Source organism: Prionailurus viverrinus, chromosome A3, assembly GCF_022837055.1.
Source record: "Prionailurus viverrinus isolate Anna chromosome A3, UM_Priviv_1.0, whole genome shotgun sequence".
Classification (NCBI taxonomy): Eukaryota; Metazoa; Chordata; class Mammalia; order Carnivora; family Felidae; genus Prionailurus; species Prionailurus viverrinus.
This window is the reverse complement of record NC_062563.1, coordinates 874,013-897,890: the sequence shown is the minus strand read 5'-3', so window position 1 is coordinate 897,890 and position 23,878 is coordinate 874,013. Positions and strand designations below refer to the sequence as shown.

General features: G+C 66.2%; 1 protein-coding gene across 4 annotated transcripts in view; it reads right to left on the bottom strand.

The window, feature by feature from the left end:
- Positions 1-2,359: 2,359 nt before the first annotated feature.
- The window catches only part of KCNQ2 (potassium voltage-gated channel subfamily Q member 2), a 51,394-nt gene continuing 29,875 nt past the window's right edge, over positions 2,360-23,878 (bottom strand). Inside the window, exons 9-16 of one of the 4 annotated variants that reach the window (XM_047854500.1) lie at positions 22,240-22,308; positions 19,000-19,029; positions 11,572-11,795; positions 10,922-11,030; positions 10,473-10,604; positions 8,638-8,745; positions 5,956-6,079; positions 2,360-5,701 (exon numbers count right to left, since the gene is read on the bottom strand). In XM_047854500.1, the coding sequence (XP_047710456.1) occupies positions 5,009-5,701; positions 5,956-6,079; positions 8,638-8,745; positions 10,473-10,604; positions 10,922-11,030; positions 11,572-11,795; positions 19,000-19,029; positions 22,240-22,308 (1,489 nt within the window). In that variant the 3' untranslated portion in view covers positions 2,360-5,008. Of the gene's footprint in view, positions 5,702-5,955; positions 6,188-8,637; positions 8,746-10,466; positions 10,605-10,893; positions 11,031-11,571; positions 11,796-18,999; positions 19,030-22,239; positions 22,309-23,878 lie in introns of those variants that run through there. The other 3 variants (XM_047854502.1, XM_047854501.1, XM_047854499.1) reach the window with 3 other exon arrangements.

Genomic DNA, 23,878 nt, shown 5'->3' with positions numbered 1-23,878 from the left:
GGAGGAGGCGGGGTCCTGTGTCGGTGCCCGGCAGACGCCGGGGGGCATGGGGCGACCTCGGTGAATTTCCGTCAACGTGCATTAAGGCAACAACATTATGAAACCCAGCCAGAGTTGGGCGTGTGGTGTGGCGGGGGAGGGCCGGCCGTGTGGGCCGCCCCTCTCGGGGCCCCCTCCCCCAGCACCTGACCTGCCGGTCCTGAGGGTCTCCCTGGCGTCCTCTGCCAGCCAGGGACACCACGCAGGGGTCCAAGACGAGAGGTCAGCCGGCTCCTCCGGTCCCACAGGTGCCTTGGAGAGGTTGACAGAGGGTCTCCCCTTCCAGGGAGTGTCTCTTCCGTGCTGTCTCTACCCTGTTTGCTAAAGCCTCTCTCCCTCCAACGTCTCCTCCTGGCGTCTGCGGTCAGCCCCCACCCCCACAAGATGGCATATCCCGTGACCCGTGGCCCCTGCTCGTGCACGCTCTGGGGGCTATGCAGCGTCCCGGCCTCGGCAGCTGGTGTTCCCAGGTCCCCTGGAGAGAGGAGAGGTGCAAGCCCCTAATCCCACCACACCACGTCCTACGGGAAGCCCTCCCTGGTCGTCTCTCCTACTTAGTGCTCAGCAAGGGCCCAGCAGAGCCTGCCCCCGGGAGCAGCCACACAGGCTCCCCTGGGTGCTAGAAGCAGGTAGCCCATTACTTCTGGGCCCTACCCAGCCCTCCCGCCCCTCCCCCAGCATTGGTACATCCAAGCAGGTGGCCTGAGGACCGGCTCCGGGGTCACAGAGGGCAGGTCTGTCCACACCGCCACCGGAGGCAGTGGAAGACCACGCAAGACAGCAAGTCAGTCGGGGAAGGGAGCGTCTGCCTCGGAGCCGGTGAGCATGGGGTGGGGGGAGGGGCACCAGGGGCACAGAGCCGTCCTGCTGCTCGGAACCCAGCCACCCTGCTCGGGTGCAAGATGTCCCCAAGCCCCCCAAGGGCTGTCAAACTGCCCCTCTGCACACCGTGTTTATTTCAAGGGCTTGTGACATCAGAGGGCGGGGACACTGTCGTCACTCTGGTCTCGCAGCATGACGTCAGAGGCAAACAAACGCCTGCACCACGGTCTGTACACTATTTACAGTTCGGGGTGAATACGAAATAGATACAAAGAGTCAGCATTTCTACAAAGGCCTCCCAGGAGCCCTCCACACCTCTGGGCTTCAGGAAGCATCTAGAACGGTCTCAGGGCCGAGTTCCATCCACAAACAGCAGAGGCAGGGGCACCTGTGTTATGGGGCGCCCCCTGAATGTGAGGGCCAGCAGAAGAGAGGGCGCCCCCCTCCCCCCCGCTTCTCTCCCGTGTTAACGTGCTGAATCCGTGAGCCTAGAACAAGGGACAAGGTTAGCTCACGATGCTGCCCCACCTGGCTGGTTCGTGTGCTCGGGGACCAGGGGCAGCCACAGGGCAGTTCCCGCTCTAACCAGATGGGCTTCTACAGAGCACCCTTTGCAGTGTGGGGTCCCAGAGCGCAGGCACCTTTCCAGCCTCCAAACGGGCTTGAGGCAAGCGCCCCCGACGAGGGGAGCGCCCTCCCGTACAAGGGGCCAGGCGGGCAGGCCGAGGGAGGCCTCTGCCACCTGGCCAGGGCCCCTCCATCCTCCAGGGAGGCCCAGCGAGGCCATGGCTCATGAGTTCACGTGGGCAGGCAGGAGATGTTGGGCCAGAGGGTGCCGGTGAGGGACAGGGTGACGCCCGTGTGGCCAGGGAGGGCAGAGGGAGCCGGTCAGGGCCCCAGGGTTACAACCGGACATCCGGGCCTCCCCAGCCCAGCCCAAGTCACGTCGCGGCATCCGGCCGAACGGAGGCTCTGGACAGCCGCCGGGCCGGCTGACGTGAGGCGCGTGGGCCCCTGACGGGCCCTGGTGGCCCCTCTGCCAGAGCTGCCCAGGAGCCCGGGACCGCCGGCCACCTGCCACTCAAAGTTGTTAGCTTCTCAGGGCGTAAAGCAGACAGATCCAGAGAGAGAGGTCAGACAAAGGGCCACCAAGGTCAGAAATGCGGCGTGCACGCACACTGGGCAAGCGTGTGAGAGTGCATGCACGTGGACGTGTGCATGTGCGAGTATGTATGGGTGAGCGTGCATGTGTGAGCTTGTGTGCGAATGTGCACACGTGCACGTGAGCGTGTGTGGGTGAGCATGTGCGTGTGAAGTTGTGTGTGTGCACACGTATGCACGTGTGAGCTTGTGTGTATGAGTGTGTGTGAGCATGTGTGGGTGACCGTGTGCGTGTGAAGTTTGTGTGTGTGTGTGCGCGCGTGTGCACGTGTGAGCTTGTAAGTGTGTGTATGAGTGAGCCCGTGTGTGCGCGCATTGTGTGCATGTGTGGGTGGGCTGCACATGTGTACGTGTGCACGAGCGTGTGTGCACATGAGTGTGTGCGTGCATGTGAGCATGTGTGTGCCAAGTTACATCCCCGTGGGTGTGCTTGTGTATGTGTGTGTGCTGCACGTACGCAAGCGTGTACATGAGCACAGGGCCGTGGGCTGGTGGGGGCACATACTCTGGCCTAACAAGTGCCCTTGTCTTAGGAAACCTTTGCCACATGTGCCAAGGGTGACCGGCAGGCTCCGTACTCCCATCACGCACACGCCCAACCAAGGGCTCAAGCTCCCTGCGGATGCCTCCAGCCTTTTCCTGCTATGCTTCTCTGAGGGTGGGACCCCGGGGCAGGAGGTGGGTGCCATGAGGGACAGGCACCGCCCGGGCCTCGGTCCGGGCGTCCCGAGAGGGGGCCTCTATGACATCATCTCCCAAAGCCGAGCCCCTAAACCATCCCCCAGAGCTGGGTGCCTCTTCCCTTCGGAGGGGCCAGAGATCTCAGGCAGGAGGCCTCTCGTCCCCCCTGCGGACGTGGAACATGCCTGAGACCCCTCCTGCTGCGGCCTGAGAGACCCCTCCCCCTGTGCAGCGGCTCTGTAGACAGGGAGCACGTCTGAGGCCAGCTCCTCCCGTCTGCAGGGGCACACAACACAGGGAGCATGTGGGACGGGACAGCAACCTTTCTCTCGGGACAACAGGCGCCTCCACCCAGGGCGTGGAGTCCTCGATGGCCGAGACCCAACAAGGCGGGTCTGTCACTGGCGACAGTCTCTAACCCTCACAGGGCCTCAAGATCTGACCCGGCCTTGCCAGGCTCAGGGGCCGCCCGCTCCTGCCCTGCCTGGCGGTCTGCAGCTGGAACCCCCCTCCCCCGTGCCGGGAGGGCGAAGGGGGCTCAGCCCAGAGGGAGATGGCGATGGGAGAGGCACCTTCCCCGGGCCACTCCGCACAGGCCACACCAAGGCCCGCGGCGTCTGCACGGGCAGGGACTTTTCCCACCACCCTGAGGCCCGAGGCCAGAGAAACACAGCCCTGGAGAAGGACGGTCCTCAGCATGAGGGAGCCAGCACAGCCCCAGAAGCGCTGCTTCCCGGGCCCCGTGGCAACTTCCACACCTTCCCCTCCCGGAGGCTGGGCCCTGACAGCAACAGCGGTTTCCACCTCTGAGCCTGTGCCCTCCGCCCTCCGCCCTCCGCCCTCCGCCCTCCGCCCTCCGCTGTGGGCAAACACAGACCCAGCACAGCCACCTGCTGCCCGGCCAGCAAGAGGCGCCTATGGTGGGACCCGGGGTGTCCTGGCAAGGGGAGGGGGCAGGCACAGAGCCCATAGCAACGGCCCCTGCCCGGTCAAGAGACATTACTCCCTAAAGAGCTCTGAGCACCTGGACCTCGTGCCCGGGGCACATGACCCTCAGATACTGTTTTCCAAGCCCTCCTCCGAGGACAAAGGCAGACTCTCTCGCCAACCACTTCTGGTCCGAGTCATGACAAAGCTCCCCCAGGACCTAGTGTTTGGGGGGAAGTCACTCCACAGTGGGCTTGCCCGCGTCCAGCCCGACCACACGCAGGGGTCACTGCCGCAGAGATAGCCAGGTGCCCAGGCTGCGCTTCCAAATGCCAGATGCCTCCCACCCCACAGACTGCTGAGACTGGCTCAGAGCTGCTGTTCCTGGCGCCAAGGTGCCAACCACAGGAGACAAGGGCCCCTGCTCCCTGAGGCTCAGCCTGGAGAGGGTCATCCTTGACTCCCAGGATACCAAGAAGTCACAGCCAAGGGACCAGTCAGTGCAGAGCGGGTGGGCGGACGGTCAGCCGCAGCGGGGACGAAGGAGGCACCCTACAGGACAGGGCTGCTTCAGCTCCACGGGGGGAGGGGGCCCCCCAACCTCTCGGGGGCTTTGAAGGCTTTCCCCAGGAGTTATGGCATCGTCCTGCCCTGGGTCCTGTTGAGGCACCAGTGGGGGAGCAGTGAGGCAGGGCCCCCAGGGAAAGACAGCACGTGAACCTGCTCACCACGACCTACCTGGCCCTGAGGCCTAGAAACACCAGCCCGCAACCACCCAGCATGCTCCCTGCACACGGGGCTCTATCCGGTGCTGGCCGTGGCCTGCAGCACATGGGGGTGCCCATCCCCAGGTCTCCGGTGGCTGCAAGAGCCCCCCGCAACGGCCCCGTTCCAGAAGCCTGTGGAGCAGGCCCCTCCCCACAGGAGCCGAGGCTGGGAGGCCCTGAGGTCTCACCCCCTCCTCTGCAGGCCAGCAGCTCCCTGGAGGAGAGAAGGCGTCGTTGTGCCAGCCTTGCGGGGACAGAGGGACAAGACCAAGCCACGCCCACGGGGCAACAGTGCGTCCTTCAGCCCAAGCTCCTGCCCCACGGGCCTCGAGGCCATCGATCCTGCCCCTCGCTGCCACCCTCACCGGGCCCTGCTCCTCGACCGCACGCCTCTTCCCTCCCGCCAGGGGTCTGTCCTCTGCCATCACCCCTGCTCACACCCCAGCCAGCGGTCTGCAGAGAGGGCACGGCCGGCCTGGCGGCCCCTTGTTAAGAAATAACTTCTGCCAGGCTTCACTTCTCGAGACCAAGGCGCCCCCGCCCACGTCGCTGAGGAGCGTCCCGTCTGCAGACCTGGAAAGCCAGAGTCGGGGGGAGGCGGGCAGGCGGCCTCACTTCCGCGGCCCGGCCCAGCCCACGTCGCCGAAAGGGCCCTCCCCGGTGGCGGAGCGCGGCGGGGGCCCGCACGGGGTGCACAGGTCCGAGTCCGTGTCCGACTCGCCCTCCGCGATGTAGGGTCTGACTGTGGCGCAGGGCGCCGCGGCCGCGTAGCAGCTGTGGAGGCCGTCCAGGTTCTCCTTGGACTGGGAGATGCTGAAGCCGCTGAAGGAACGTTCCAGCTCCTCGTGGTCCACGGACGGGATGGAGATAGACGTGTCACTGTCCCGCAGGGCGGCCTCGTGCCGCAGGAACTCCGTGCTGGCCCTGTTGCCCCCGCTGCAGGCGGACAGCGAGCGCTCGTGGGCGGGCGGGGGCGGGATGCGCACCAGCGAGCCGTGGTCGCCCACAGGGGAGGTGCCGTGGCCCTGGCGCGGGTGGCACTGCTGCTGCCACGAGGTGGAGGGCGGACACTGGGCAGGGGGCGCCGAGAAGTTCTTCTGGCCCGTGGAGCTGGCGGAACGGATCAGCTTGATGATGCAGCCGTTCCTGTCCCCGTGCTCGCGGCTGTCCTCGGGGCTGTGGTAGGGCGGCGCCGGCTCGGGCTCCTTGGCCCCGAAGTACGCCTCCGTCTCCGTCGGGGGGATGCCCATGCGCTGCATGTAGATGTTCACCAGAAAGTCCAGCTTCTTCTCCATGGACAACACCTGAAACAGGGGCCGCTGGACCAGGCCTGGAGCTGCCGGGAGGCGGGCGGGCACCCTCCCCCGCGTGGGCGCAGAAGCAAACGCTCGAGGGGCTCTGCCCCCGACCCCACCCGCCAGCCTGTGTGGCCTCTGGGCCGCCTTGCTGTCCACCGTGGGTCCACCCCTTGGAGCGAACCGTCCAGAGGGAAGGAAGGGCCGTGGCCTCCCCCGTCCCCCCCCCCGCCCCCCACCTTGGGCTGGGGGGACCCTCCTACCTGCTTCTCCACCTTCCCCAGCCGGCCCATCATGCTGGGGTCCTCGGGCAACTCGGCCTCGGCCGGGCCCTTGGTGCGGTCCTTGTCTGTGATCGCCGGGCCCCGCCCCACGATCTGGTCCACTCTGCCGGGAAGAGACCCCACCCCCCAGCATGAGCTCGGGTGGGTGCGCCGGGGCCCGTGGCCCTTTCCTCCCGGGCCAGGCCACGGGCCCCCAGATCCAGGCTCCGGGCTGGGCCCGGAGCCGCCCGGGGCGTGGGGCGGGGGGGGTGGGCAGCAGGGCGCCAGGGCAGGTAGACGTGGGGCACCTGGTCTCGCCCTGCTCTCTGAGCCTGAGGGGCCTGCTCCCACCCACTGCGTTCCGGCGGGCGGCACATTAACGAGGAGTAAAGTGGAGAGGGATCAGACCGCTCACCCCTCAGCTGCCCTGCCCCCCGTGCCCCGCCCCCTCCCCTGAGCTTTACTCCTCTAAATGTGACCTCAGTCAGCCCAACCCGGGGGGGGGGGGGGGGGGGGGGGGCGGGGGGCGGCCTGGGGAGGGCGGAGCTCCACGTCTGCGGCAGGAACAGAAGCAGATGATGAGGGCCGCGGCTCCATGCACACCGGACAGGGAGGGACACAGACCAACACAGGAAACCGCCAACGCACAACACGGGGTGGGGGCAGACAGAGCCACTGCCAACCAGTCTGTGTGCTCGCTGGGCGTGTGCACGTGTGTGTGTGCGCGTGTGCTCGCGCGTGTGGGACGGACAGCGCGGCTGAGCTCAACTCGAAGGAGGCCATGGGTCCCGAACGGCAGCCGGAGGTGGAAGGTTTCCATCTGGGAGGAGGACATCGGTACGATCCCCGGCCGAACGGGATGGGCCACCGACAGGCTCGGAAGGGGCCACCGCTGCAGTGTGGGCTCCTGACACTGAGCCAAGACCCACAGGTACGCGGGGGCTCCCGCGGGAACAAAGGCCCGGGCTGTGCGCAAGCCGCTGGGTCAGCCCTCCTACCGGCCCGGCAAACGGCATCCCCGCCGGGCGGTCGGGAGCCTCCAGCACGAGGCACACTCCTCAGGTCTCGGAGTGCAGGAGGCCACGTGAGCTGGCCGGGGCCACGTCTCGGCCTCCTTCCTCACCCACAGGCTGCTCTGTCTGCCTCTGAATGGGGAGCAGGGCTCGGGGGGATTGTTCTCTTTCCGTTGCACGAAGCAGAAGAGGGGTTCAGGCTTGCGTCAGCCACAGTACAGCCTCATGCTCTGTCTGAACTTCATGCTCGACTCATGCACGGGAAGGGCGGGGGGGCAGCGGGGGGACCCTCGGGCTCCAAGCAGACCGCCAGTGGAGAGGGAGGAGGGTTCCCTGGTGTTTCCAAGTGTCCACACAGTCCAGGCACAGGTGCTCAGCGCCTTCACCCCTGCCACATGACGGGCCACCTGCCTGGCCGGTCCCCCCCTGGGAGCCTGGAGCTGACGCTGCCGGGGTTTGGGGGAGGGGCCTCTAAGGGGCCTGTGCCCTCCCTCCCCCTGGCCTCCGGCTGAGGGGTCAGGCTAAACCCCCACGTGCCCACGCTGTGTCTCCGGCCCCTTCTCTGTGAGAATCTGCGTGTCCTCTGGCTGCAGCCGGTCCGGAGGCCCGGGCAGTTCCGAGGGCTACAGAACCTTCCCAGCTCACGGCTCTGGATGCCCACCCCTGCCCCTGCACCATGGCCCAGGACGGGCTGGCGTCTCAAGGCGGGAGAGGACGGGCAGAGCAGCGGACCAGCAAACACTGTCAGAGGCTGCCCTGGTGTCAGGCCTCCTTCGTCAGGGACCCCTTTCTGACGGAAGAGCCACCAGGCTGAGAGGTCCAGCATGCTGACCCTCAGCCTCACGTGCAGAAACACTGGCACGCGGGGAGGACGGGTCAAACACACCAGTCCCTCCAGGGGCCAGCCTGGATCCACGTGGCAGTGTCCCTGCTGGCCTCCGGGATGCTCCTGGGCCCTTTGCCCCTGAGCTGCCAGCAGGCCAGGGCATATCTGCCCTGGCCCTCCTCTCTGCCCTGGGGGCTCCGCTGTCCCTCAGCTGAGCAGCCCTGCCCAAGGGCCACAGGTTACGGCCACCATCTGTCCCAAGGAGGCAGAAAGGTACCGAAGTTTGAACTCGTCACTGGAACAGCTGCTTCTGTTGAACTCCCCACCTAACTGTGCCCTCACCTTCCACTCCGCCCATCAGCCGGGACCGGCTTCCATACTATTCTGCGCACTGGAGATGACGCAGTGAACTGTCACGCGTCCCCTTGGCACCCAGCCAAGTGCTGGGTGCCTGGGGGGGGGGGGCTTCCTTACTACTCTACCCGGGTGGCTCCAAGGCGGGAGAAGCAACAGGCGCTCCTCAGATCCGCGAGGCAGCCCAGGTGAGCCCTGCTGCAGGGAGGGCGCAGGGGGAAGGGGCAGGGGGGCTGGGGTGGGAAGGAAACCGCCAGCTGGGGGGCCCCCGCCCAGGCTAGACGTCACTTGGGATGTCCGTGGAAAGGAGCCCCCCACGGGAAGCTTCCCCGGGACCCTGACACAGCCACCCCCACCCCCGCCAGGAGCAGCCCCCCCGCCTCCCCGATGTCCCGTCGGGATACAGGCCAGGTGCTGCCGTCATGTGGCCTGGAGCGAAGGGGGCTGGCCGTTCCACAGACACAAGGCGGGAAGGGCTGGCGTCCTGACCTAGGTGAGTACTGGGGTGACTCTCTCGGAGGGGCCGCGGGTCCTTTGCTGGGTACTTCATTGTGCCGGGGAGTTGAAGGGGGTGGGGGGCCCACAATCATATCTATCCTGGCGAGTGAACAAGAAAAGAGACACCACCAAATGCATCGTGAAACAGCGCGGAAGGCGCTCACCTAACCTGGGAGGTGCCCGAGCGAGCCCAGAACTAGGGGGGCCCGCAACCACGTGGCTGGCCCCAGGCCTGCCAGGGCCAGCAGGTGTGTGCGCCGGAGCCACCGCAGCCGGGGCACGGCGCCGAGGGTGCCGGCGAACCACGGTGGGGCCCTGCCAGTGAGGGGCAGGTGTCCCAGCTCCTTGGGGCGGCCCATGTGCTTTGTTCTTCCGGTCAGAAGGGGGAGGGGGGCGGGTAGGACAGAGGAGCCTGGTTAACAAAATCAGCCTCGGTGAGAGAGACATGGGAACAGGCCCAGCGGCCGAGCCGCTGCAATACCCTGTCTCACACGCCCCTGTGCACGTGCACGTCCACACTCTGCACGCCTCAGCTTGCACGCACGCTGCACAGGCACACGTTTGCTTGCATGTGCATAACTGCACACGCACACACTCGCACCTCACATATGCCCACGTGCACGGCACAGGTCTAGCTGCTGCCCGGGGGCGGTGGGGGACGGTGAGCAGCTGACCACGCAGCCTCAGCCGTGTGGAGGACAGGGTACCCCCCGCTACCCACCCGACGGGAGCAGCTTAAGGCCCGGAGAGACCCTTCCCTGGCGTCCAGGTGCGGGAGGGGCACACTGACCTCCCCAGGACGAGGACTTCACTACCGCCAGGGCCCGGGGAGCTGGCTGAGCCCTACGACTGTCCCCTGACCGTCCGGACCCTGCTGCAGCCAGGACCCAGGTGGCCGGGGCAGACCGGTGGAGTCTGAGGGACCACGGGCAGGGGCGGGGCTCTTGCTGGCGGAAGCGTGTGACTCACTTCCGGAGAGACCACGGCAACAGCCGCGTGGGCTCCTTACACCACACACACGTGTGTGCATGTGTCCGCGCCTGTGCTCGGCTGTGCGCCCGGGTCCGTGGACACGCGTGTACGTGCCCTGCTGAGGCCAACCCCTCACACGTGTCCTGGAACGCAGGGGGCCGCCCGTGAGGGACGGGGGTGGACGAGCCCCTGTCCTGGAATAAGCAGCAGCTCCCGGCGGGGCTCACAAAACCCCACGGCTCCCCCTCTCGAGACAACCACCCTCACCCCCAACACGCACGCACACCGGTGTGCACGGGTGCACACGTACATGCGTGGACCCACAGCACACACAGAGGCACATGCACACGCCACACGCATGCATAACGTGTGCACACACGTGCACCTGTACCGTGGCCGCAGGCGCCCACACCCGTGCACGCGCGTGTGTGCGTTCACACGATACACGCACGCGCACACGTGCATGTGAATGCACACACACGTACACGCTCGCCCACCAGAGCGGGGGCAGGAGGGCGAGAAGGGAGAGACAACGGAAAGGTTACAACAGACAGACCACACGAGGGTGTGCAGAAGGCCCACGGAGGGCCGGCGTGGGGCCCGAGAGGAAGGGCCCGGAGGCGGCGGCAGGCAGGGCCGACCACCGCGTCCCCACAGCCCTGTCCGCCACCCCCCCTCTGGGGCGGCACGAGGACCCCCACGTCGCCCCCCCCACCCCCCCGTGCTGGCCCCTGAGGGACGCCACCCTGCCGGAGCCACCCCGGCCTCCGGAGCCACCCCGGCTGTGGCCCAGAAGGACCCGGCCTCCACGCCCCAGGGCTGGCGGGCAGGGGGGGGGGGGGGGGGGCTCTTGCCTGGACTGCAGGTTCTTGATGCGGGACAGCATGTCCAGGTGGCCGGCCGAGTACTGCTCGATCACGTCCATGACGTCGTATGGCCGCAAGCTCTCTTTGAACTTCCGCTTGGACACCAGGAAGCGCATCACGCTGGGGTGGGGGCAGCCGTGAGCCCCGCGCACCCCCAGCACCTCCAAGAACAGGCACCGGCCGACGCCACGATCATCCGGGCCGGTCACCCACCCTCTGTGTACACGGGCCACTCCGGGGCCCCGGGGTGCAGACGACCCTTGTTCCCCCCCCCCCCCCGGTGGCCTCCGTGCTCTGCACCCGGGACGGGTAGGTGACAGCCGTGGCATGAGGGGCCACGGGAGCCACGAGGCACAGGCGTCTCACCAGAGCACACGCCCCCACGCCAGCCCCCAGAGGGCCCGCACCCCAGGGAGAGCGGAAGCTGAGTCCCTCACCACACGGCCCGGATGCTGACTTTGAGGCCTGGGGTCAGATCTTCGGTCACAAACTCGCAGTTACAGCTCTTGTTGTCCTCCGCGGCGTCCTCCCCGGGGAGGCTCGCTTCTGGGCGGGGGCGAGACGCGGCCCGTGAGGGGCGGAGCTGCACCGAGGACAGAGGGGCCGCCCCCTCCCCCGCGCAGTGCCCCGATTCCCCGGGAAGCCACCTTCCAGCCCACCTGCTCCCCTCAGCCGAGCGGCTCACAGGACGGCTTCAAAGTGGACAGAAACCATGGAAGACCGTCCAGCCACGAACAGGCATGAAGCCGATTTGTGGCCCCGCACGGGCGTGCAAGCACACAGCACGTGACTCGCTTGTGTGAAAAGTGCAGAGGAGGCCAAGGCACATGGGCAGCAGCAGCCTGGCAGTGGCCGGGGCTGGGAGGGGCCCTTACAGGTGCAGGTCTGCTCCGAGCCAAAGAACGTGCTGGAATGAAAGCTGAGTGTACTGCCACCAAAGTGCTCACTGTGATGTGGCTGACCTTACATTACGGGAGTTGCACCTCAGAAGAAAGAGTTGAGGAGAGTCGCTGCTCAAAGGGGCTCCGGGGCCCTGGGTGGTGCTCGGGGGACAGCGAGAGTGCAGGCAGACGGTGGCCTGACCCACCTTCTGAGTTCTGTCGGGACGCGGCGCCCTTGATCCGGAAGGCCTGGCGTGCCCGGCTGCGGTCCCCGAAGCTCCAGCTCTTCGGCACCTTGCTGGGACTGTCCTCCAGACTCTGGTCAGCACTGGGTGACCGGCGGACGGTCTGGGCCTGAGGGGACCCCTTCCCCTTGGCGGCCACGCCTCGGGGGCTGGAGAAGACACGGTCTTTCAAACTGACCTTCTGACTGCTCCCACGAGGACCGACAGGGGCGGACACACAGAAAGACAGCAAGAGAAGTCACTGTGCAAAGGACACTCACACCCCAACGTCCGCTCACAGCCCACGCCGACACGTGCACACACGGGCGGCCCTAGGGCCCCTCAGTGCTCGGCATGGCCGGGGGGCGGGGGGCAGTGGACTCTTAAATCACTTTGGCTGCTAGGGAAAGGTGCTGGGCCTTCTCCACACTGTCCTGCCAGGTCTCCAACTCCACGGCGACACTCTGTGGCACGAGGGCCCCCAAATGCCCCGTGGGTGTGGCTTTTCCCTGGCAACCTTCTCTGGTTTCCCTGCCTACCCCTCCATACCCTGTAACTGCCCCAGGGTCTGGGGGGGGTGAGGTCCACAGCTGCCAAAACCCCCTCTGCCAAACCCCAGGAGCCACCTGGAGAAAGGTTTGGAGCAGGAGCAGGAAGCATGGAAGCGTGGAGGGGGCCGGGGTGTCCTGTGAGGCTCGTCCCCTCTCCCCGGCACCAGGGCCAGCACAGGCTCCCGTCCCCACATACAGGATGCATCTGGGAACTGAACGCCCACTCTTCCAGGGGGTGGAAGGGACGTGCCACAGGGAGGGGCCACCGTGGCCAGCCAGGGGTCCTCGGGCCTCCCTGTGCAGTTGGGTCTGATACCCTCTGGGCAGCAGCCATGAGACAGGAGTGGATCACTGTGGTCCGGGGGCAGGTCAGGCCCAGGGACCAGTTGGCCCCTGGCTTCCTCCCACTGGAGTTTCCACTGTGGAAGAGCATGGCTCTTGTGAACTGTGAACCTGCTCACACCCAGCACATGCAAGGAGCCACAGAACTTTCTAGAACAGCCTCTGAGCAAAGCCCTGCGCTGCTCCCGGGGCCCGACGGGGGCCTCTGCTGTCACCGGGAAGCCACCATCACCTGCTCACCATTCAGACATCACCAGACCCCTGTGGCTCCCTGGGTCAGCCACCCCCATCGGCCCCAACCAGAACCCACAGCCGAGACAGGTCCCTGAGACGGCGCAGACATGACTGGCCACGGAGAAGAGACGGCCAGTGGCCTGGTCTACCCAGCCTGGACACAGCATCCCCTCCCACCTCCCGAGCAGCTGAGATCACCCGTCTGCTAGTGAGCAGGTCTCCCCAGGACAGGGAAAAAGGGAAGAAAGGAGCCCATAAGAGCTAGAAGTTGAGCTGCGGTGTGGATCCCACTCGGGTGGAGCAGCATCTGCTGGCTCAGGACACTGGCCCGAGCCCGTAACGGCTGTGCCCAGCACAAGGCCAAGAAGGCCAGACGGGTGCGAGGGACGCCGGAATCCAGGCACCGTGCGGCCCTCCGCACAGACGACCTCCTCCTTCCCAACGGAGATCAACAGCTGGTCCAGGGAGACCGTACGAAGCAACGGCCCCGCTGAGCCCCCGGAGCTGGGGCCCCACGCAGCCGTCTCGAGGACAGAGCCACAGGAAGGCCTTGCTGTCCCAGCTCTCGGAATGTGCAGACTGGTGAGGGACGCTCTGCCGCAAGAGGCCGCCATGTGGGTGCCCAGACTGCACAGCTCAGTGTGTGCAGCACCCGGCCCCCCGGCCCCGCCCCACGTCCAGGTGTCCACGCAGCCCCTGCTGCAGCAGGGGTCGAGGGAAGGGCTGCCTTAATAACCTCACAAGCCAAGGACAGAAGCAAACCAACGCGGGCTGGGGCTCTGGCCACCTGCTCCGGCGGAGAGACCCCTGGACGAGACCGCCGTGTGTGTGCAAGGGCGGTCCTCTCCTGGCACCAGTGCTCTGGCATTCACACGGGACAAGGGGAGCAGGTTCCGGAGGGTCTGGGGGAGACAGCCAAGCCCCAGCCTTCTCCTCCCCTGCCTGCTGCCCACAGCGAAACCCCTAAATACCCGGGGGAGGGGAGGGGGAGGGGAGGAGGCCCGCACCGACATCGGCCACGCTTGGGTCTGCACAGCCGGGGCCCAGCTCAGCGGGGAGGGAGCCAGCATCCGCGGGGAGGACCTCCCGCCCACGCTCGACCACGGATGCCCAGGGAAAGTGCGAACGATGACGGGGCATCCGTGAGGCTGAGCTTGGCCTGGGCTCCTGGACTGGCCGTCTGGTCCCCCCAGCAGCCTGACCACGGCCCCTTACCCGAGGGCCCAGCCTGTGGCCAGAAGCCCCCCGGACACAAGCTCTGGACGAGCGGGTCAGCTTCTGCCGGGGCCCAACGCCTCCGGTCCCGGAGCTGCGAGTGTCCCCCAAGCGCCGCCTCCGGTGGGGACTCGAGGCATGCAGAGATGCAGGTGGGCAAGCATGCCCCTGCCCCTGGTCCTGCTGCACAGCCCCTCCCCACGCCCGCCGCTCGACACCCGTGCGCCCAGGGCCAGCACCGCCACATGCACAAGATGACAGGCGAGTGCAGCTGCCCACACGCCGTGGGGCTGCGTGCTGCTCTGGCCGGGGAGGGGGGCAGGCGGGAGGGGGACGGGGCGGGGGTGGGGACCCGGAGCAAGCAGGACAGACGCTTCCACACACCCACAGCAGACAGTGGACGGAGAGTAAAGGTGCGGACAAGGAGCCCACGGGGCAGGGGGCCGTTTCCGGTCCGCCCAAAACCAGGCCTGTAGGGGGAAGGGGGGGGCCGTGGCCTCTGGCTTTCCGGCGCGTCTGGTGTGTCAGGGCCACGGGGAGCCCGCACACACAGGACGGAGATGCCTCCCGCAGGTGAGGCGGCCGGGGAGGAGTGGCCACCCTCGGTGCATAGTAGAGGTGCTAGATTGCGAGCCCCGGAGGGAAGGCTCACCGGAGAGCGGTGAGGACCCCGGAAACCACCGGCGCCCTTCCTGGCCTCAGAGCCCTGGCCGGCCCCCCGCCCCCCCACCTCCTGCTTGGAGCAGGGCATCGTTTGGCTTGGGGACAAAAGCATCTGTGCCGCCAGCAGCCAGCACCGTCACCGGCCGTCATTTGGAATCAGAGGGGGCCCGGGGCTCCGCCGCGAGGGGCCATGGAGGCCGAGTTGCCAATCAGAATTGGGGCCTGGGGGGCCGGGGCGGGGTGCCAGCCTCGCCCTCACTCATCTAGAACCTCTAATAAGCAGTGTTTGGAGCGGGAGAGGAGGTGGAGTACAGCCGTGCAGCAATGGTCGGTCCGTGCGACACGCCCGCGGTACCTAGAGTGTCCAGGGCAGCATCCACACAGGGACTCTCTGCACGGTCTGCCTTTACTGGAAATGAGGAGAGCACAGTTAGTCCTGGGCGCGCCCAGAGGGGCCTGGCCGGGCGAGCGGGCAGAAAGCACAGGTAAACTGAGGCACCACGCCGACCCTGATGCAGCCCTGGGCTCAGGGTCCAGCAGCCGCACTTGGGTCTGAGCAATGACAGTGAGGGGCCTGCACAGAGAGTCTTCCGCCGGCCTGGAAAAGAAAATAGTGCCCTATTTTTGGAGAAAAAAATTCCCGTTTTTTTCCTCCAAAAATACCTTTTCCTTCCAGAGTCAGAGTTTTGGGCCATGTCTTCTTAAAAATGTATTATTTTTTGCTCTCTTCATGCCAACCAAAAATAATACACGGGCGAGACTTGGCAAAAGGCTTGTTCTAGATGGACAGGATTCCGGAAAGCACACATTTTAGGGGGCAAAGCGTGCACTCTGGCGTCACAAACTGATCACCGAGGCTTTGCCGAGCCCAGCCAGCCGCCGGTCAGCAGTGGCCTCGGCACATCCAGGAGCCAGTGGCTGCCTGTCCCTGAGGGACGCTCAGCAAAGGGGCCTTGGGGGCACCGCCCAAGTCGGTTCGTCTGGGTCTCGGTGCTGAAGCCCTGGGCTGGGCTGGGCTGGGCTGGGCTGGACCTGCCGGGCAGCTCAGAAAAGGCTCCCCCAGTGGTCTGCGGTCCCCAGGAACCTCCCCCGAAGGCCCCAGATCTCTCTGCACTAGATCGTGCACATTTTTAAGCAAAAGTGAAAACACACAAGAGTCTTTGGTCTTCCTGAGGCCACCCTCCCTCCCCCCACCCCTGCAGCTATGGCCTGAGACAGCTGCTCTCAAACCGCGGGCACAGGAACCAGACACGACGACCCCTCCCCTCCCCCCTGCTCACACAACCCAGCCCCAGGCAGGGCTGCCCGACGTCCACACACATAAACACTGGCGGCACCTGTCGGCGTCCCCACAGGGCGCCTCCGGTCCCCAACACTTAGCTCTCCCACCAGTGCACAGCTCAGACTGCCCAGAGCGCTCCATGCCGGCCCAGGGGCCGAGGGCCATGGGCCCCCAGCCCCCTCCCCTCCAGGGGGACTTCCTCCCTGTGGGGTCCTCTCGGTGAGGGAACTGGGGTCCAGCTGCATCAGAAAGTGCCCTCACGTGGGGGCAAACTTCCCTGTGACTCAGTATCCCCAGGACCCGGACCACCCCCCCCCCCGCCCCCGCCACCTAGCAGTTCTGTCCACAGAAGACCCTCAAATTTGGGGCAAATGCTCTTGCCCAAGGCACACCCTTACGTCAGCCACAGTCCCACCACAGCTAAAGACTGAGGGCCCCTTGCTGCCTCCCCCCCGCCCCCCGGGGCTCCCTGGGCCTGCACACGGCCCCCAGCCCCCACCACCCGGAGGCTCTGTCCAGGGCAAGAGGGTGATGGGGGGATGGCTTTGCCTCCAGCGCCTTAGAAGGACCTTAGCTTTGTCCAACCCCCCAAACAGCTTTGCTGCCTTCAAAAACTCCCAGCATAGACGCCGGCCCCGGAAGGGCCCAACACTGCCTGGGGACACGTTCCCAGCTGCACCGAAGACATAACCACCCACCTGTCCGCCCGCTGCCTGCTTCCTGAGCACCTGCGTCGGAGGACTGGCTCTCGTGTGTAGTAAAACCTGAACCGGTCACACGTGGCCAGCGGCGCCCCCATGGGACAGTGCGCTGAGAGCCTGACCAGAGCCGGGGGGTACCCACGGCCTCCCTGAGCACTGCCCCACGGGCCTCGTGGCTCAAGGCCCCCCAACTCAGGGGCTCGTTCCTGCGGGGCTCAGGCCAGCGCTGGGGTTTTCCTGCCCGCAGCAGCCAAGTGGAGCTCCGGCCGGTCTGAGAACCGCCAGCAGACAGCAAGGGTCCGGGAGGGGTGGGCAGGCACGCCCAGGGGGCCTGGGGGTTGAGTGAGTGGAAGAGGCACCCACAGACACTCACCAAGACCAGACTGAACAGACAGGCACTCGGACACAGCACGTGGCTGCCTCGACGAGGAGGGACCCACACAGACAAGGGGAAAGCAGCTGGAGGACGGGGGAGGTCTCCTCCAGGCACGGGGGGTGGGGGGCAGTGAGAAGTGGGATGGGGCAAAGGGCAGATCAGACACACCCAGAGCGGCACAGCCCGAGACCCCGCGGCCTGCCCCCGCACCCTGCCCGGGCACAGACGGCCTTGGTCTGACACCGGCCCAGCCAAGGACCCCAACACAGCTGGGGCACAAGCCCGTCGTGAGCCAGGACTGGGAGGGGGTCTCACGGCAGCTGAGTGAGGGTCCCTGTGCCCACCCATCCACCTGCCCAGACTGGTAAGTGCCAGCGGGATCCTGGCATGCAGGTGGCAGGTGGCAGGAGGCCACTACCTCCCACTGCCATGCAGGAGGGGCTGGGGAACCACACCCCCGTTAGCACTTCACGGAACAGGGTCCCCTTGCCCGGCAGCCCCGGGACAGGCCCACCCCCTTGGGGGCCCTGGCGGCAGAAGAATTTCTGGCATCCCTACGGTGCTCTGGCTGCCGAAAAGGGGATCTGTGGCCACCCCGAGTGAGGGGACAGAAATGCTGCCCTCCGTCACCTAGCTGACAAGTGTATGTCCCAGGAGAGGCCTTCTGTCCCCAGGGCTCAGCCCGGGGTGCGCCAGGAGGAGGGCCGGGCCAGGCCAGCCCTCGGGGAAGCCACTGGGTCACAGGCAGGCAGGGACACATGGACACACAGGGAGGAGACAGAGGAGTGGTGTGCGGAAAGCAGGGAGAGGGGAGCCACGGAACGTACCGGAGAGCCCGGGGGGGGGGGCTCCCGTGTGTCCTCACCTTGAGTCCTGCTTTCAGGGTCAGCCACCTCCTCCCCAAAGACAGACGGACGTGAAAGGGGCCCAAGAAGGGCAGTGACAAGATTAAAGGCACTTGGGGGGGCAGGCAAGAGTGTCCAATTGGGGGGAGGGCAGGAGAGAGAGAGAGAGAGAGACGCTGAGACGAGAGTCGTGGGGAGGAGAACGAGAGGCCGCATGAGGCCGGGGGGCCTCAGATGGACCGGGGCAGAGCTGCGGGCCCACCTCCCCCGGGCTCAGGGTGCGGAAGGGCCGACACAGCAGCAGCGATGGGGACTGAGGACGCGGGGGGCAGCCCCCCCGGTCCCCCACACGCCAGGCCGTGCTGGGCATGTGCTCTGCATCCCCCCTGATGGTGAGCACGGGGTCTGTGTGCCGGGTAAACCAGCCAGGTCCAGGGTCGGCTTTCTTAGCCGCTTTGAGGGGCTGGTCACCCTTGCTCCAGCGGCTGGTTCGGGGCAAGAGTGTGGCCAGTCTTCTGTCACCCCCTCTGGGGGAACGTGGGGGGAGGAGCGTGCCCTCCCCCGGTGCATGGAGAGGGTAGAGCTCGGCCCAACTTGAGCGGCCAGTTAAGTGGCCTGCGGTCCAGAAGGGACTAGACTCGCGGCAGGGTGTTGGGGGGGGGGGCGCACCCCTAGCTCAGCATGGTGATACACAGGCAGGCTGGGGTTTATCAGACTTGGAAGTCACGAAACAGTCGATTTTCTTCTTAGTACAGGAAAACATCAGATTGCTACCAGCCCTTCTCTGCTCCCAGCAGAGACAGCCCTCGGAGTCCCCGCACACGGTGGGGTTGGGGGCGACCCCGTCTCGAACCTGCCTGACTGCACACCGGAAGGCGGCACCTGCAGGGGCCGGACAGGCAAACACTCACAGGGCCAGGGCTCAGTTTCCACCAAAGAAGCACGAGGCAGGGAGAGGGCGTCTGGCCCTGCCCTGGACTAGGGGTGCTCGCAGAGGTCTCCTGCCTCAGGGCCAGGGGCGGACGGGGGGCGCTGAGCACAGGCAAAGTGATTTAAGGGCCCACAGCGTGGCCGGCAGGGTCCAGACACACAGTTCCACACGTGGGCACAGGGCCCGCGATGACAGTGCACAGACATGGAGGGGCCAGCCCCCACGCACGGCAGCATACCCCGGGGCAGCGGGGGGCAAGCGGGCACTGACCTTGGAGAGGGCTCCGGCTGAGGCTCCTTCCTTTAAACAGAAGCGACAAGACCGTTAGCAGCAGGTCGGTCAGGCGGACCCGACCCCACGCAGGGCCCAGTGGACCCGCCCCCCAACCCCACCCAGCCCCACCTCAGGCCCACCCGCCCCGAGAGCCCCTGGAGGGCCCGAGGAATCAGGTCCTGAAGGAAAGAGGGAATTCTGGAAGTGCTCGAGGCCCCACGTGAGGGGCACACGTTTTAATGAGAACCGCCAACGTTAACTAAGTGAGCGTAGATGGAAACGCCGGAGGGTTCCGGCTCCACAGCCAAGGTTCGGGACGGACAGCTGCCCCAGTCCTGGCTCCCACTGTGGCTTCTTGGGGTCACTCTTCTCCGTGTTGTTTCCCAGCGGAGAGGCCACGGGGCTGTGGTCCCGGGCCTGTGCTTGGCTTGGCCCAGGGCAATTCTCCAGCGCACCCTGACTGGGGGTAGGTGACTTCCAGGGCCCACGCTCTGCATGAACTGAATGGAAGGCTGGCGGCGTGGACTTTCCTCGGCTGAATCGCGGGGCAACCGCAGGTGACCCGAGTGGGCTCTTCGGGGCGTGTCCAAAGTCTCGGCGGAACAGGTACCGCCCTGCTGTGGCTGGCGGATCCGTGCGCCAGAGGAGGCGGGAGGGGTGCCGGACCGCCCACAGTCCAGCGACGCGGGGTGCAGAGGCCTCCGTGGGACCCCTCGTGCCCGTCCCGTAGCCGCCCTGGAGCTCAGACGCCAAGAGCCGCGCGGTGAGTCTCCGGTGACGGCATCACAAAGACCCACAAATCTGGCGGCTTAAAACCACGGGAGCTTCTCTTCCAGTTTGGAGGCCAGAAGTCAGAAATCCAGGTGTCGGTCCGCAGCTCCCCGCCTGGGGCCGGGGCGTGGGGTCCCTCCTCCTCTCCCAGCCCCTGGGGGCCCCTTGCACTCCTGAGCTTGTGGCCGTGTCCCTCCGGTCTCCGCCTCCCTGTCACAGGGCTTCTCTTCTGTGGCTGGTCTTTCCAGGACACGTGTCCCTGGGTCTAGGGGCGCCCCAACCCAGGATGACCTTCCCTTGAGACCCTTAGCTACCTCTTCAAACCCCCCTTTCCCAAATGAGGTCCACTCGCGGCTCAAGGGCATGGACGTCTTCCGGGGGCCACCACTGAACCCACTACGGTCTGTGCCTTAGCACCCCAAAATTCATGTCCACCTTACACCCCAACACGCCGAAGTCTCAGCCCATGACAGTATCAGCCCTACGTCCAAATCTCAACTAACGCTCAGTAGCTCAGAGAACCCATCACCGCGGGGTCTCGTTCATCTGGGGGGTGCGAGGAAAAGTGCATGTGATCCACACTTGGATAAAAGTCCTCTCCAGGTGGGGACCCGTCAACTCTAGAAAACCAGTGATCTGTCCCCAAAATACAACAGGACAGACAGGCCCAGACAGGCCCACCCAAACAGGGAGAAGTTGGAAGGCGTAAAGGGTCACCAGTGCCCAAGGTCTGAGACCCAGCAGGAAACCCCTCTTGGTCACAAGAGCCTCGGTGGTCTCCAGGGGCCCCGGCCCGAACCCACCCCGCACCCGCCCGGGCCCCAGCCGTTCTCCCCTCGCCCCGAAGGCCCAGCGTGTTTGTGGCTGGGGAACTCCGTCAGCCTGTCTCCTGCCCGCGGGTCCCCAGACTGCCAAGCCCTCCTTCGCTCAGTCTGTCTGTCCCTGCCGGCCAGGGCATGCTGCTATAAATTCCTAACAGCCGTGTGGGCCTCCCGCACGCGCCACGGGGACAGGCAGTTGCGCAGGAGGGTTCCCACACATCTCTCCCGGGTGACCCACCTTACCGCCTCTGCCAAGAGAGCTTAGACCCGCCCGGCAACACACGGAGCTCTCCCACCAAGGCTGTCCCCGCCCACGACCCTCCTTCCAGAGCGCATCTCCTAACTCTGTGTCCCCCGCGGTCTCGACGGGGCCGCGGCCCCGAGTCTTCAGGCACTGGCTTCTCTGCTCTGAGGTTGATTCAATTCCCCCTCACCGCCCCAGACAGTGTCTTCCATGAGGTTCGGCCTGTCTGCCACCGTCTGCGACAAGAGTGGCCTTCCTGCCGTAGCCAGCGATCCCCATTTCCATGCAAGACCTCACCAGCAGCGCGTACGGCACCCTCCAGCGGCCTGACCAGACTGTCCCCGCCACGCTCCTCACTCCCCGGAGCTCTTACTGGAACCACCCCCACGGCCGTGTTTCCCATCAATCATTTCCTCCAGGGAACCCAGGACTCTCCTGTGTCTTTTTTCCATTTCTTCCAGACCGTCCTCTCCCATATCCCATCCCAGGCACCGTGGGTAGTGCCACAGGCTCCTAACGTCTGGTTACAGACCTGCACTCATCTGCCAGGCCGCACAGGAGCACACACCAGGCAGTCTACACGACACAGAGCTACTCCGTCGAGCCGGGGCGGCCGAGCTCCCCTGAGGCTCCGGGCGGGGCCTGGCCGGGGGGGGGGGGGGGGTCCCTCCTGCCTCTCCCAGCTCCTGGTGGCCCCAGGCATCCTGGGCCCCTGGCCACATCCCTCCCACCTCTGCCTCCCCTCACGCGGGCACACTGTCTTGGGATTTAGGGCCCATGCTAATCCAGAATGGTTTCATGTTGAGATCCTTCGCGTAATAACAAAGCTTTTTCCCAAAGAAGGCTGTGTTCACGGGTTCCGGGGCGCAGACATACCTTCAGGGGATGGGGGCCACCGCTCAACCCTTACGGGCAGCCCACCCCGCTGACCCCTCTTCAGAGGCGGCAAGCCGCGCGGGGCAGCCCTCTGCGCGGGGGCCCAGGCGGCCACTCCTCCACACACCCGGCTCTGTGCCCCTGCACTCGAGTCGCAGATTTGGGGGGATTACGAGAGAACCAGCGGGCACCGTAGCGTGTGCGTCCGCCCGCTGCTCCGGAGAGATGTAGGGATGGACTCTCCCCCGCCTGGGGCTGGCACGCCAGCCACGGGAGGAGCCCCTGGCCCCACACGGAGCAGCACCCTCTGTGCCCACCCCCCACACCGGCCACCCTCTGGAGATCGGAGCCTCAACCAGGTCAGCAGAAGCTTTGGAAACCACCAAGACCACGAGGCCCCGTGGCCAGCAGTGCCGGGGACCTCCCGTGGCTGCCTGCCCCTCACCGAGGACCCCCAGGAGGGCTGAGACTCCCCCCCTCCCCCCCGCTGCCCCCTGAGCTCCAGCCCAGGCGCCCTCTGCTGACCTGAAGGTGAGCCCAGATTTACTCTTGAGGTTCCGAAGCAGCTCCAGCTGGTTGAGCGGCGGGATCAGTCTGTGGCGAGAAGAGGCACAGTGAGCTTCTGGCCGCCTAGGCCTGGGGGACCCTCACCCCTGCTCTCACCAGCGTCCACTGCACACACAGGCACCTACGGTGTTAATGCTGGGGGCATGGGTGTGGCCTGTCCCAGGCAGAGGGAGGGGACGGCTCCCCGGCAGTGGTGGCCCTGGGGGGCCACCCGCACTCTCTGGGCTACACCTCTCCTGGGGTCCGTGGCGCTGGAGGCGGGCAGTGAGCAACATGCACGGCAGGGGGGCAGGAACAGCACCCGGGCCGTCCATGGAGAGTGTGGGGAGGGTCTAGAAGGGCACCGGAGGACAGGCTGGGGGGCCATGTACCGTCTCCTCTCCCTTCCCAATCCCTGAACACCCCCGAGGGGCAGTAGTGTTGCAAACAGCATCCCAACATACTCATGGTCCCAGATCCCTCCCGCAAAGCCAGGGCAGGGACTGAGGTCACAGAAAAGGGCTTTGCCGGGCAGAGAGAAGCCCGCTGCAGATGGGCGGCCTGGACAGCTAGAAGAAAAGGCTCTGCTCCAAGCCCCCTCTTCCCAGGCCGGGCCACGCCCACCCAGGACAGCCTGCTGCCCAGCCCCCGCCCGCAGGTGGGCATTCGCCCATGTGGCCACTGGGCAGCTCCAGGCAGGACTTCCACAGGAGCCAAGGGGACAGTCAAGTCTCCGCCTTGACACCAAGGCAGAGATCTGTAAATCCCGCCAGGTTCCTGGGGGACCTCGGGCCTCCCCGACCCCAGCCGCAGGACCAGAGGGGCTAACGGGGGGGGGGGGGGGAGGACCCCAGTCCCCTCCCAACTCCTGGGGCAAGTTCTGTCCCTCCTCACCCACCCTCCACTGACTCGGGAGCTCACCACTTTCTGCCCTCACACATTTCTCATCTCAGCATAAGGAGGAAACGCCCCTGCTCCTTCCTGACCCAGCCCCCATCCTGCACTGTGACCCCCCCACCCAGCTCTGTGACCCCTACTCGTCCTCAAGTGGAGTCCCAACCACTCCTTTAAAACCATGCTCAAAGACCCCCACCCAGCCTCAGCCCCATCCCTATCATCCTGTCCTCAGCCCCTGTCCTTCCTGACCCTGGGGACCACTGCCCCGTCCAGACCCCCCGTGGCCCTGGTCAAGGATCAGCGTCGGAGCCTTTACTTGGTGTGGAGGGCACGGCCACTTCCGGCTCAGCCCTCACCCGCTATCAGGTGTGATCCGCTCCACCCCCCCACCCCCCACCGCCCGCCTTCACGTGACGTCACTCAATGGCTCCCCCATGCCTCCACAGTAGGCTTGCTGGCTGCCCTGAGTCCTCTGTGCTGACGGCCAGGCCTCTCCACACCCCTCCTTGTCCGGCCACACTTCCCTGAGGGCGACCTGCCCTTGGTCTGAGGTCACAGCCTCAGAGCTGGCTGCGAAGGGGAGACCAGTGAGCTCGCTCCCCCTCCCCCCTCCCCTCCCCTCCCCTCCCCGCAGGGCTGTCCCAGTCCCAATGGGTCAGGACGAAGCAGGAGGTATGTGGGCAGTCAGGCTGGCTCACGGCATGGGCACAGCAGAGGCCCC